The sequence below is a fragment of the Trichechus manatus genome, unplaced genomic scaffold (genome assembly GCF_000243295.1).
Source record: "Trichechus manatus latirostris isolate Lorelei unplaced genomic scaffold, TriManLat1.0 scaffold00006, whole genome shotgun sequence".
Classification (NCBI taxonomy): Eukaryota; Metazoa; Chordata; class Mammalia; order Sirenia; family Trichechidae; genus Trichechus; species Trichechus manatus.
In genome coordinates, this window is record NW_004443942.1 from 23111968 (window position 1) to 23126472 (window position 14505).

Below are 14505 nucleotides of genomic sequence, written 5' to 3' on the forward strand. Positions count from 1 at the left end.
ATATATATATATAGTAAAATAATTTTCTTACCACCCTGTCAGGGGCTAAAGGGAATACTGATTTTCCATTTAATACAATAATTCTTTTAAAAAAACTACAAGGAAGACCATACTTACTGGTCTGATAGAGATTGGAGGAACCCCCAAGACTATGCCCCAAGACACCTTTCTAACATGGAACTGAAGCCATTTCTGGAGACCACCTTTCAGCCAAACAATAGACAGGCCTGCAAAATAAACAACACCTGAGAGGAATGAGCTCCTTAGAACAGTTAATTATATGAGCCCAAAAGCAAAGATGAGAAGGCAGGAAAGGGTAGGAAAACTGGACGAAAGGTAACCGGGAACCCAGGATGGAAATGGGGAGAATGCTGACACATTGAGAGGACTCTGACCAATGTCTTGAAACATCCTGTGTACAAATTGTTGAATGGGAAACTGTTTTGCTCTGTAAACCTTCACCTAAAGCATAATAAAATATTAAAAGAAAAAAAAACTACGAGATATTTGTTGCTTATATGTTTATAAACATGAAATTCTGGATATTTTAGGACTTTTGCTACTTAATAACTAGACATCCTGTATTTGGGAGCATGTTAACATTATTTTAATATAGCAAAATATAGTCGCATATTTTTAAGATGTATTATTTAGCAGTATTTTGGTACATTTCAGGTAATCTTGGGAAGGAAAGAGTAGGCTACTGATCTGGTACTAGTCATCTACCATCCTTTCTTTGCCTTTATTGTTATCCCAGAGCCAAATGGTAGTATTTGGAAAAAGAGAACAGAAGACTCCAGAGCTAGCCATGCTGTAGCCTCTTAGTTAGACCCTTCAATGTTTCTAATATGTTATGAAGACCTCAGTTGTTATAAGACTGGACCTGGTCCCAGCTGACAGGCATCCATGGAACCGTTGCATTATGCTTTGTACTGTACTGTCTACTACTTCTGATTCTCCAATGGGCAATTGGTGAATAATTTGAAGAATAATGTATGAGGGTAAAAGTAGCCTTGCCCCTTAAGACAAAAGAAAAATAATTTATATTTTCTAACAGAACTAAGCCATGTCCCTTCAACTCTCTGAATTAGAAAAGCATACCTACATGGGCTGGGATTTTCAATTAAGGGCATATTTTTATCCTGTTTTCAGCCTATGATTAGCTTTAACTTTTATTTCTTTGTGTTAATAGTCTATCTCCACTACAATTTGTCAGTGAGATAGCATAGTGGCACTATATAGATACTACATTTTTTAACATTACATGAATGTTTTATTTCAATGTTTTGCAGAATAAAGCAGTTATTGCCCGTGTTACAAATTTGTCAGATACAGTAGTTGGACTGGAATCATTTATCGGTTCTGAGAAAGAAACCAACCCCTTATATAAGGATTATCATGGTAAGCATTATAATGAGAAGAGCATGTCCTGGCTGCTTCTAGGGTGCCTGGACTGTCCAGTCAGAATATCTACTGTCAAGTAGAATGAATTTTATTTTACAGTATGCCTGTGAAATGTTTTCCATTTGTAGCCAATATTGAGGCAGGTAGCTTGTCCCAAACTACATTAAGACTACAGAGGAAGTATGGTAACTGTGTAAACGGGGTTAAGCCCTAGTAGTAAGCTGTGGCTTAGTCAAATGTACGTTCTGTTAGCTAAGTGGCCTAAAGTTGCTATCAGTAGTATTTATTGGCCATATTTGAAATAAATATCATGTTATTTCTAATAATAACAGTTTTGTATAGCAGCTTATATTTTACAAAGCTTAGCCGTTTAGATAAATAAAATACATAGTATCGTGTTTTAAATTCCTACATGTAGGAAAAAATATTTTCGGTTTACTCATATTGTTAGTTTGAGTTATGAAAAATTTTTAAATATTGCCACTTTGATATAAAAACAGGTCAGTTAATTAGACAAAATTTCTACTTATTTTTTTGAAGCTTTTAATAATATTTTAGTCATTTGGTTGATTTTGAGATTTTTTAAAATAAAAGCTCTTACATAGAACTATTTGAATAGGAAAAAATTAGTGTTATGCATATCTTAGGTCTAAACTGAATGTAGACTATAATGACTAATAGAGTTCTACCTTGTCTAGAGTGATATTCTGAGTGTACATCTATTATTGCTATTATTATTGTGAAATTACAGTACTTCCATGGAAACCTCTAAAGACTGAACAGCTTATTTGAGGCCTGCTGCAAGACTGTGTAAGACTGTGGCAATTTTTTTTATTGTTACTGGTTTACATACTAGAAAGTATTAAAGATAATAAGATACTTTATATTATAAGTTCAGCCACTACTTTGAAGAGTCAGCATAAAATCTTTTAAAAAATAATAAAACCAGTGTGATCTAATAATTATTTTTTTAAGATTAGAGAATATAAACTGTGAGCAAAAGCCACTGTAAAAATAATTTGCCTCATGATAGTTTACTTGTGTAAGTGTGCATGTGGTATATGTCCAAGTTAAGACTATATATAACATTTAATACATCGTTTTTATTATGATAGGAAGAAATCTGTTAAGAATAAGGTATTTCTTTAATTTATTATTTCCATTTTCTTTTAAAAAAATTCAAATTAAATGTTACCTAATAAATTTTGTGGTATATTCTAAAATAATGTTATTTAGATTAAAGTATTTCAGAGGTGGAAGGGCTATAATGATTCTTCGTGCTGAAATCTCTGAACTGATAAATTATTCCCCACAGGTTAATGAGTGATTCTGATGACTAGACTAGTAAAGTTTCTGTTAATAAGAAGGACCTGTGAAATCATTTGTTCTGTAAGCCTTCTTGATTTAATAGCTAGATAACAAGCGTATATATGGTTAAAATGAGAAATGTACAAATAAAAATATGGTGTGTTTATTTCTAATAAACATATTTTACTAAATAGCTCTCTATGAAATATTTTTAATTTGTAGCTAAAAGCTGTCTTCTTTCATAATATATTTGAATTTTTTTAACTTTAAAAATTAAGTCAGGTGTTTAAATGAATTATTTTTGAAGGGACCATTTCTAAAGTTACATACCTGGAGGCTTACCCTTTTAAGCCAAAATAAAAAAGTGATTCATTACTGAGCATTGAAACACACACACAAAACCTTGTATTAGAGAAGCTGTTCTGTAAATAAAATTTATCTAATTTATTCAAATCCATAGTTTGCCTTTTTCCTCATGTTTAGGCATCAGTATCCTTGAAATGGAGATTTTTAAATATGGGCTGAGTCAGTCTTCATCTGTGGCGAATGACCCCTAGTTTAGTCAGAAACTACGTTAGGCTGCACAAAAGCCATCCAGTCCCCTTGTCAGAAAAAATTAGCAAGTGTTTCTACTGACAAGAGACCAAAGTTCACGGTTTACCTAGCACTGTTGCAAAACTCCTAACAGCTACATAAAGGTCTAGGATGCCACAGAAATGAGTGTCTTGGATTGCATGGGGGTAATCTGAAATGTAGTTTTCTTCAACGATTTGTTCAAGTCATTAATAAGGTACAAAATGAAATACTTTACATTAGTGCTTCACTCGTTATCAGTAACCCATAAGTCTTGTTTTGCTGGCTGCTTACTGGTGCATTTAATAAAATAAAGATTACTCAGTGGTGCCGTGGGCAGCATGCAAGGTGATAGCCATATTTGCTTACTGTAAATACAAGAGAAAATCACACACAAACCGGCTGTAGTTTTGACAAGTATTAAGATCCCTCTTTACATCTGTACTTCTGTACCAAAGTGCAATTAGTTTTCCTCGCACAAGGATTTCTGTTTATCTTATTCTGCTTGATTACTTGAGTATAATCACACCATTTGCTTCATTGCTCCTGGTAGTAAGCTCCAGTTTTAAAAGGGGAGGATGCTTGTGTGTAAATTTACAGAATTCTGCTGTAAGACTCTTTAATTTATGCATCTGATGACAGCTTTTTTTTTTTCTTTTAACTTACTCTACCCAAGGTTTGATTCATATTCGGCAGATTCCTCGGCTTAATAACTTGACTTGTGATGTATCAGATGTGAAAGACTTAGGTTTCAAATTAAAAAGGAAGCAATTCACCATTGAGGTAAGAGAGAATTCTTATATTTTTGTTCACAGTCTTGAGGTAAATAGTATCTTTTTTTTAACTTTAATTAAATTCTTAAAACATTGTTTCATGCTCATCATTTTTAAGTTCTTTTGGTGTAACAGAATGCTGTTTTTTAGACTTCTATTTTTGTTTTTTATTTTAATGATATATCATTAGAGTATAGCAGAAATGATCTTGATTTAAATATCTATTAAAAGTAAACTCCAACCTTACATAATAAGTATGATATGCTGATTTGAGGCTTTCAAAAGCGTATTTAATTAAATGTTAATGAGCTGTGCTTACTTGTGTGTGGAATGTGTATGCTATCCACAATTGTGTGTGGGTAAGAAGGGGATCCTTATCTATAGTCTAAAAGCATTTCTCCTTACTATTAGTGAAACTGCCTTTAACTTTCTGTGTTGAATTAAATAAAGTATAATTTGGACTAATGTCTTTAAGTAAATTTGTACAAAATTTAAAGTCTTTTTTGGTGACCTTTATGTAAGCAATAGTAACAAAGTAGTAGTACAAAAGATTTATTTCAACTTAATCTTGCTAAAGACCAGATGAACATGGAACTATTAAACAATTAGAGCTGATGTATTTATTAACGAAGTAAATGCTCAGAGAGAGATGGCTTTTGGGTGATGTGATAGTTATCAGTATAGTCTGTGCAATTTTTTTTAACAAAGACATGAAACAGCCAAGCAGCCTTGACAAACCATTTTGTTTAATCTCTTTTCAAATGAAAAGCTCTTAAGCAGGCCACTTGTCTTAACTGCTTGAAACCATAAAAAGAGAGAATTGCCACCAATAAATTAGCATATTTTTAACTTCATCACCAAATGATGGTCAATGTGGCTTGGCACTGCTTTGGTGTTTGGGACTTCACCCTTAAGTGACCATTTTGGCCCTTTTTTGACCCTCTGCCCTCTTTAGCTAGCCACTTGATAAGGTAACTTAATGGTTCTCTCTTTTTTCCTCTTTTCCTTCACATTTGCAAGTAGCACCAACCTATAAATCATTGTAAGGGCCCTATCCAGTGACAAATTAATGTGCCCTCCTCCTAATTAATGGTCATCAATGTCCTTAATTATCTAATCCTATTGAGAGCAGTTAATAGTTAATCAGGCAGCCAGTTCTTCAAGCAGGTCATCTCTGCATGAGTGTTAGAAGTTTCTCTTCTGGGGATACTCCCTTTAAAAGCCACTTAAAGCCAAAAGAACAAGTGTAGAAATAGTGATTCTTGAGCTAATTTGCTCTAGTTCTCAAAAGAAACCATTGAATTGGAACTCAACACTGTAATTGTTCAAACGTCATTTCACTTTTTCAGACAGAACATTGAGCATTTTGCCATAATATTGCTAAAAATCTTTAAAGGGATAAAGTTGTTGTGTTATGTTCCAAGGAAGAAATGTCTCACCATTTCCTTTTAAATTGAACTTATATTTTTAATGAATAATGTAAGTTTTTTTCTCTATGTGGCACCTTTCTCCCAAGGATATAATTCTGACAATAAGGTCTAAGGATATCATTTGTATTCCATACAAACTAAGCAAAGAGGTTCCCCAATTAAAAATTATATATATATATATATATATATATACATATATACATACATATATATATATATATATATATAAAACCTATAGAAGAAAGTAGTGTGAATCATGTTTATGATGTCTCTCTCATTTGGAGTTGGAGTGGAGGGGAGAAATAAAGGACTTACATAATGTCAAGTGGGACCTCCTTTGAATAACTTCAGGTTCTAATAGTGACTACACTTTACCATTGGAGCTGATGAAAGATCTTTTGTTAACCACGCGGGTTTTTGTTCCGTTTTCTCTATTCTTCCTCCCACTATGCTAAACTATGAGAACCCTTATAATGTGGTCACTCTGTGGTTTAGAAGCAATATTTTAAAACAAGGCACAGATATACAGTTATTTTTTTAAAAAGTTCATATTCAATAGAATCTGTCAAAACATTGCATTGCCTTTACCTTTTGGCTTATAACGTAATCAATGGAGTTGTTTTGTTTTGTTTTAAATAGAAACGTAGGTGAAACACATTCTAAATAACCTATTTACTTATGCCATAGTATTCAGTTTGGTAATTCGGAAATATAAAATTTAAGGGATCAAACAGCCTAAGAAAAGTGCATATAGGTGTGATTATAAGGGAATGAAATCATGTGGTTCACCTAAGATTTACTATTTTAAATATAACATTATAAAATGTGTGTCTAGACAGATAGCAAGTCTTTGGTGATAAAATATAGAAACTGAAACAAGAGTAGAAATAATTAGCTCAAGGATGCTGTTACCGAGGGCAGGGGGAGGGAAAATCATCTATCAAGTGCCAGTGTTTTAATATGCACAGCAAAGAAATGTTTTTGAAAATTGGTCTGATATTTAAAAAAAAAAAACCTTGTACTAGTCTGTAAAGTCTGAGGCTAAAATATGTCAGGCACTGAATCTGAGTCTTGCTTTCAGAAGAGAAAAGTAGTTTAGAAGGTAAAGCAGAAATAACTTTTCTGACTCCATGCTGGTAAATTTGTTACATGTTGGAATGTACTTAGTCACATGGTCAGCTAAGTGGGCGTGGTTGGATTCAAGGGGCAATTTGGAGTGTAGCATGATATCTTTGGTTTCCGTACTTCTCTACATTAATTTTCAACAGCCTTCCCACTTTTTTAATAGGAAACAGAAACATGACTATATGTTTACTATATCTAGAGGTAGAGAGGAGGGGGAGGGATGGTTAACTTGCCTGTCATTCACAATTATGTCACTAAATTAAAATAATGGAAGCATAAATGTCTGGCATTGGAACATTAAGTCCTAACATCATAGACTACATACAGTCCAATATACCATTTCTGATAATGATGCCTCCCACAAATATTGGTTGCTACTTCAAGTAGTTTTCATTTCTACATTTAATGCAGTTAGCAAAATAAATCAAAGTTGAACATAGATATCTGGTATGTGGATGGAGTCATTTACCAAAAGTAAACCCAAATTAACATTTTTAACAACAGAAATTTAATTTTCTACATGTTTACATTTTAACATATTTGTTATATTATCATCCACATATTTACACTTTAATTCCTAAGTGACATAGACATACAGTAATGTCACATAGGTTTTACAGAATCTCCAGAAGTTGGTTTAATACTTACTATACTCCATATATTTCACATGTCATACTGAGCCTATCAAAAGTGCAAACCACCTTAAGGGGAGCACAGTTTTGAAGCTCTGTCTAATCCTATTTCTTCCCACTTTGGAATCTTAATTAGAAGAGATAAGAAAAAAAATCATTTAACTAAATTATTGTCTTGAATCTGTAGCAAAGGTATAATCCGCAATTGGGCCAATTAGTGAACCCCATAGTTAGCTATGCTGCTGAGAACAATTTGATTAGATCTGACACCATCCTAGTTCCCACTGTTGTTTTGCCAGGTATGATGGTCAGACTTCAAAGAGCTTGAGGCATCAGCAGGGCAAGGTTTGGAGGCCAGCTTAGGTCCGGTTGTTAATCTCTCTGCTAAAACCACAGCAGCTCTCACACAAAACAAGCTTACACGACACAATCATGCGGTATTAAAGTTAGGGTTGAGTCATGCCAATTTGCCTTTGATTTTTTGATGATTGACCAAAGATGGCTACATGACTAGACACATGCTAAAAGTGTACTGATTAGGTAAATTCCCAAAATATTTGAAGTATTTTTTAACTTCCTATATAAATGTTGTGAAAGCTAATTCCCTTTGATCAAACTTCCCAAGGTAATAGTACTGCACTGGGGCAAGAAACAAGTATTTCTTGCTAGCTGAATACCAAACTTTTCACTTGCACTTCTTCATAAAAATTTGTCTTTACATTAATAATTCCTTAAGGAGAATGTAAAAGGAAATTGCTTCTAAGTGGCAAGCTTTTTAAAAATCATCTAAGCACATTGAAAGAAAAACAGTTTTTTCCCTGAGTCATTTATGTTCACTGACAGTTTTTCTGAAATTTCTTTATAATTATTTTCCACTTAAATGTTGAGTAAAGTGCCCTTCCAGGATGTGATTGCATAAGTGTTCTTTTCTCTGCATTCTGATTTGTTGAAATATTGCAGTAATAGTGACATGTTTCCATTCTGAGAAAAGCCTGAGGCTGCTTTAGTATTATTCAGAATGATTGAAACTGCCATCTTGCTGACTTTCCCTTAGGCAGCATAAGGCCTGTTTGCTTTTATGTTCATTTCACATGCTTCCTGTGAGTTTGACTGACAGGACATCATTGCTTCATTTGAAAAGGAAGAGTAAATTCATATTTGGCTGTTACATATCTTAAAGTTTTCTATATTGTCATCAACACCTAGGATACTAAACTAATAATTAGTCACATCAAATGAATCCTTTTTCTTTGAGAAATATTTTAAAATATCTTACAGTACCTTGACTGAACAATTTTTATATAAAATTTTTCATTTTATCAGTTGAACGTAGTATCTAATATTTCACATTGCACTATATCCTAATTCATAGCTGTATTTCACTTTGGAAATTCAAATAAAATATCTGTTTGAGATAGTGAAATGATTGTACAAAACAAAAGTCAAATATTTAAAATCTTGCCAAATTGTCTTCATTCCATAGGTCTCTCAGAAGGATTCTGTGGTACTTGTAGCACAGTATTCTCACCTTTGAGACCAGGATGATATAGACTCAGCATTGTTTAAAGATACAAAGAGAAAGATCTCTTCTTCTCCTTCCTAGATTTAGAGACACAAACATTCACAGATGTGTTCTGTGGTGTGACTCCAGATGTGTTCTGTGGTGTGATATTGCAGTGCTTGAAGAATTTTCTTAAAAGTTGGTACAACTGCTATAGTAGAGTTTGCTCCACTGTCACAGTACTGGTACTTCTAGTTCCATTTGGTACTGGTACTTCCAGTATTCCATACTCCTTAAAACACTTTCTCCCACAATGTGTTATGTATTGTATAAGAGGAAGACAGAAAAAAGAAAACACAAAATGATGGCAGATCACTGCTGTCCCGTATCATCACCTAAATGCATTTTTAAGTTCCCAGAAAGTAAGAACAGTTATTTTACTAGAGTATCCTCCAAGGTGACTGGAAGAGTAATAAATGCACAGTGGAGCTTAAAAAATATGGTATCCATGGACACTGTGATATAGGTAGCTTTAGGGATTCTTTTGTACTTAAAATGCACTGAGTTTAGTCCTGCATCAGCACCTTTGCACAGTTAATGTCCAAAATGTTCATCCTTCAGATCCTTTCAGGGTTTTTTTCTTCTCATTTGTATCACAGTTTAAATATCCCAAAATCTTTCTTAGAGAGGTCTCCCCTGACTGGCCCATCTAGAGTCTTCACCCAGTCACCTGCTATTACATATCTCATTTTAATTCTCAGTGTAGCATTTATATATTACTGTAATTATTTATCGGTTAATTGGTTTGTTGTTTATTTCCCCAACCTCACCACTAGAATGTAAGCTCCACAAGAACGGGCACATGTCTTGTTTGCCGCTAAATTTTGAGTATATAGAGTAGGTGCTCCATAGTACTTATTAAATTGTTAAACTCCTTATTTTTCAGGTAACTCATGTCTGCCATAAGTTTATTTTAAAACATTTATTGGGTGCCCTGTTTGTTCCAGGCGTTGTGTTGGGTGCTTTCACATGTATTACCATTTTTAATTCTTAATTTGATCCTCACAGGAAGCCTTGCCATAGGCATATTACACACATTTTAATGTAAGGAAACATAAGGAGTTACGTAACCTTCCCAAAGCCGAGTCGATTCCAACCCTGTGTACAACAGAATGAAGCACTGCTCAGTCCTCTACCATCCTCACAATCATTGTTATGTTTGAGCCCATTCTTACAGCGACTGTGTCAATCCATCTCATTGAGGGTCTTCCTCTTTTTCACTGACCACAGCTGTGTTAGAGCCGGTATTCAGTCCAGATCTTCTGAATCCATGCACGGAATTGCACTGCAAAGTTAACAAATTCAGTAGTTCTGTTAATTGCTTTTAATAAAAAATTTTAACTAATAGTAATAATAATAATTTTATTGTATGTTTAACATGGGACTATCATAAGTGCTTTATAGGTATACCTCACAGATCTCAGAACAACCGTGTACTATTATTATCCATATTTTAAAAGGAGAAAACTTACAGCTTAGAGAGATCAAGCAATTTAATTGCCAAAATCATAGAGATAATAACTGACAGAAATTACACTTAAATTCAAGTCTGTTTTATTCCAAAACCTGTATCCTTACCACTAATACCTGCCACCTACCAAGCTTTACTGCCAGCTCATCTTTAGTCCATAAGCCAAAAAGCCTCTGCCCTGAAGGATTCTCTATGAAGGAATAGATAACAAATCTCAAATATATATGAAATCTTTTAACATTCAAGGAGAAAATTCTTCTGCCCCTAGCAAGCATTTCTACTGTATTTTTATAAAATACACTATAAAAGAAATTTAGATTGGATTAATCATAGCTTCTCCCTCATATATAACATGATGATAATATATGTATGAATATGTTACAGTAACAAGATTGTTCTTTACCTTGTTTTTTTACTAATTTCTAAACTGTTTTGTATAAAGTAGGCATATTACTATAGAAGAAAATTTAATTTACAAGAAATAGAAAGCGATTCCCTAAAACACTCTCCACTTCTGTGGGATTTCTAAATCTTAGCTCCATACAGGAAGTATTCTGTACAAAGAAATGCAGTTCCCTTGTTCCAGTCAACTATTTGAATATGGTTCAAAAGTATCCCAAATTTAATTACAATATATTATTATTGTATACGCTTACATTCTATATTCATGTACTTCTGCAAATGTTAATATGCTCATAGCTGGTTATCAAATTTTTATATTTTTCTAAATTGTTTTACATCTATTATCTGTACAGTGTCAAAAATTATCCTGTGAGATAATTAAGATGTATACAACTTACAAGATTCAATTTTTTAAAATTCCTCATTTTTTCCTCCCCTTTTGTCATAGCTGGTTTTATTAGCAGTTTGCTTCGTCCAGGTGAAAAACTATATTTTTCTTTTGCAAATATTTTATTTGTTGGAAGTTTTTTTGAATACCATTTTTAATCAAAATTTAAGCAGTAAATAATACGATTGTAAAATATTTTATTCTTTTATTAATATTACTAAAAATAATATTAGTAATGAAGTTTAATAATGAGAAGTTGTGTTCTTCATTAAAGCAATATGAGATTAAATGTTAATTATTTGTACTGAAAAGGTAGAATTTGGGGACTATAATAAATTATTAGGAGAAACATGGGTATAACAGAAATGTCTTTAACCATAAAAATATATATATAGCAGTTCTCTTATTTTAATTTTAAAAATTTAAGCAGAAATTAAAATCTGGCAAAGTTATTACTGTCATAACTCCATGCCACAGTGGACATATCATAGAGTAGCCAGTTCAGGTTCTTTTTATCTTTTATAGTGAAGTTCACTGAACTGTTTTGTCAGGTGCTGTCAAGTCAGCCCACCATTGTTGTAGAGAATCAAACTAAATCATTTTGGCATGAGGATTCCAGAAATAAGATACCTAATATGAAGGATTTAATAAAACTGAGTATTTGGTTTCAGTTTTTTTAAGACTGTCAAAAATATATTGCACTCATTCAGAAACTGCTGATAGAATCAGTTGAAATGTATGACCATATACTGTACTGGAAATTTGTTCTAAATATCATTGCTTAATATAAATAAATCTTGAAATGTATTTAGATGTGTGTTTTTTAGGTATATGATTCTTCACTGAACATTTGAATTTCACAAGAACATTTAGACTAGTATAATAAAACATCAAATTGTACAGTAGTTCACAAAAAGAGCAGAGAGTGTCTTTTACTAAAATTAAAATTTTCAGTTACGAAATTAAGCCAATGTCAAGTTGGAAATAGTTATCTGTTTCCAAAAGCTATTAAAAGGAAAATTGTATTTGATTAGATTTTAAGTCCTTAATTAATGGATTGTTTATAAATGTTCTAAATATTTAATTTTTATATGAATGAAAAAATAAGGCTTGTCTTTCCAATCAATGGTTATTTAAAAGGCATTATTATAATGTACACTTAATTAAATGACCCAAGCTTTATATTTACGTATTTCGATACAGGGTTTTTTTGATGTTTCTGCCATTTCTACTCAATAACCTGAGAAATGCTTTACAAGTTTATACTGTAGCTATAGTGTAGCGTTGAAAAAGCTTGTAACGAAAAGCTTCTTGGTGCAGTTGAAGGTCACTTGTACATACTGTAACGGGCTACTCATTTACAAGATCTTTGTTAAGGGTCAGTGCTGTAGCATGAAATGGATTGCCCTTGTTGAGCCTGTAAAAAAATGGGTCAACTTATCTTGTATTCACTGGGCAAGGGAAAAGGCTATCACAAAACTAGTTTATTAATATTTTAATCAAATTGCTAAAATGTTGAGCAAAACCAAATGCACAGTGCTATATTCTTGACATGAATACATGAATATTTTTTAAATGATTAGAATATATAATAGCAGGTTTTAGAAGAAAACTGCTTATATAGATACATATTTTTTTTAATATATGGATCATATGTTGGTATAGAAAAACACAGCATAATGATAATGTTCAAATGTCCTTTAACCACAAACCTACCATGTATCAAAAAGACTGATATACATATAGTCTTTTTTTTCTGAATTGAAGTTCAAAACTTGTTAGTGGGGATAGATATGAAAAAGGAATCAAACTAGATAGTGACTTATTTTAATTATCTATTATCAATCTTTCCAATAATATTAAAAAAAAATATAGTGGTCCAGATAAAGTATGAATGATGATCTGTACTAAATGAACTTGCTTATCTGATTTCCCAATAAATTAACACTTTAGAATAAAAATAAAACTAATGATGAACAGAAAGTATTTGTACCTCATAATAACGTTAATGCATTCAGATTTTACATGTAACGTATATATTTACAAAGTGTAAGTCATTTTTTATTCTCAAAAAAATCAAATTGTAAAAGTATAATAATGAAATGAATTTATCTAGTGCTTTCTAAATTCTTCCCTCTGTATTGTATATTCAGACACACAGCAACCACATAGCTCTAATTTTTTTTGGTTGCTGTATACTATTAAAAATGAAAAAAATTAAATTTCTAATCTGCTAAATTAAATCTTCTAGGTTAGACAAAAATAATTTAACAATGGATTTGAATCAAGAATTAAATAAATAATTATCAATTTTCCTTTCACAACCTATAGGACTGATTGGTCTACTCAAAAATACTAAGTTCAACATTATTAATTAATAATTCAAAAAATATTAAGTTCAATCATGTAGAAAGTAGGCAAAAATAATCCTGACCTAAGTAATCTTCTTTGCTTTTTATTTAGCTTTTGAGTGTCCAGTCTGCACTGCTTTGTTTGTTTTTGCTGACATACTTCTTTAGAGCAATAAAAACATGCATTTCGTAAGCTTCTTTTATGAAGTATCGAAGCTTTGGGAAAATGTGGTTCATTTGCAGGCATAACTGCTTTAAATTTATGTCTGTCTTACTCATCGTTGTATCATTACCTACATGATCATGTAGTAGGTGCTCAACAGATAACTGAATGACTGAATGAATGTACTCTGGAAGCTTTTCAAAATATACTAGAGGGTATGACTCTGAAATTGCACCATTTCAGACTACAGGGAGTAATCTGAAAGTGCTAATTCAGTTTCCATAGATGCTTAATGTACATCCAAGATTTTGCATAGGTAGAATAGCCTCCAATAAATATCAACTAATACTATAATGAACTATTATTTCTGAAATAAAATTACAACTGTACTTCTCAAAAATACCAGATAGGAAATGAGGAAAGACAACCATTTTTAGTTAACACTTAAGTTATTGATATACCATCTGAATCATTATTTCATTTTATTGCCATTTGAAAATGATTTTGAATGGTTCCTCTTAAAGATTGGATAACAAATTTTCCAAATTCTTAAATTTCAGTAGAGATTTACCAATCTGATGCCTTAAGTGAACTGTTAGATTCAGACTAGGTTTAGGGAAGTCCTCAAGAACAGGCAGGAATCAATCCAATTCCTTGGTTTAAAATACCTTCTAAACCCTAATCATCTAGCAGTTATCTTTTAACATGCCTGGTCTTTCATGGCCAGTAGAGCTGATTTTATTACCTATATGTTTTCCTGGCTTTTGACATAAAAATATTATAAATGATTTGTGAGTTATGTATGAAATAATTTTTACAATGGAATTTGAATACAAGATTTTAGATATTTTACAGTTCAGATTTAAATACACATTAGCAGTAAATAACTAATATCACATCTCTAATAACAGAATCTGCAAAAAA

The 14505-nt window shown here is 32.1% G+C and overlaps 1 protein-coding gene across 4 annotated transcripts in view; it reads left to right on the forward strand.

Moving 5' to 3' along the window:
- Positions 1-14505, forward strand: part of ELP4 (elongator acetyltransferase complex subunit 4) — a 276959-nt gene that overhangs the window by 135060 nt on the left and 127394 nt on the right. For 2 of the 4 annotated variants that reach the window (XM_004369749.1, XM_023737996.1), the window contains exons 8-9: positions 1293-1401; positions 3962-4068. In XM_004369749.1, coding sequence (XP_004369806.1) covers positions 1293-1401; positions 3962-4068 — 216 coding nt within the window. Of the gene's footprint in view, positions 1-1292; positions 1402-2155; positions 2215-3961; positions 7863-14505 lie in introns of those variants that run through there. The other 2 variants (XM_023737998.1, XM_023737989.1) reach the window with 2 other exon arrangements.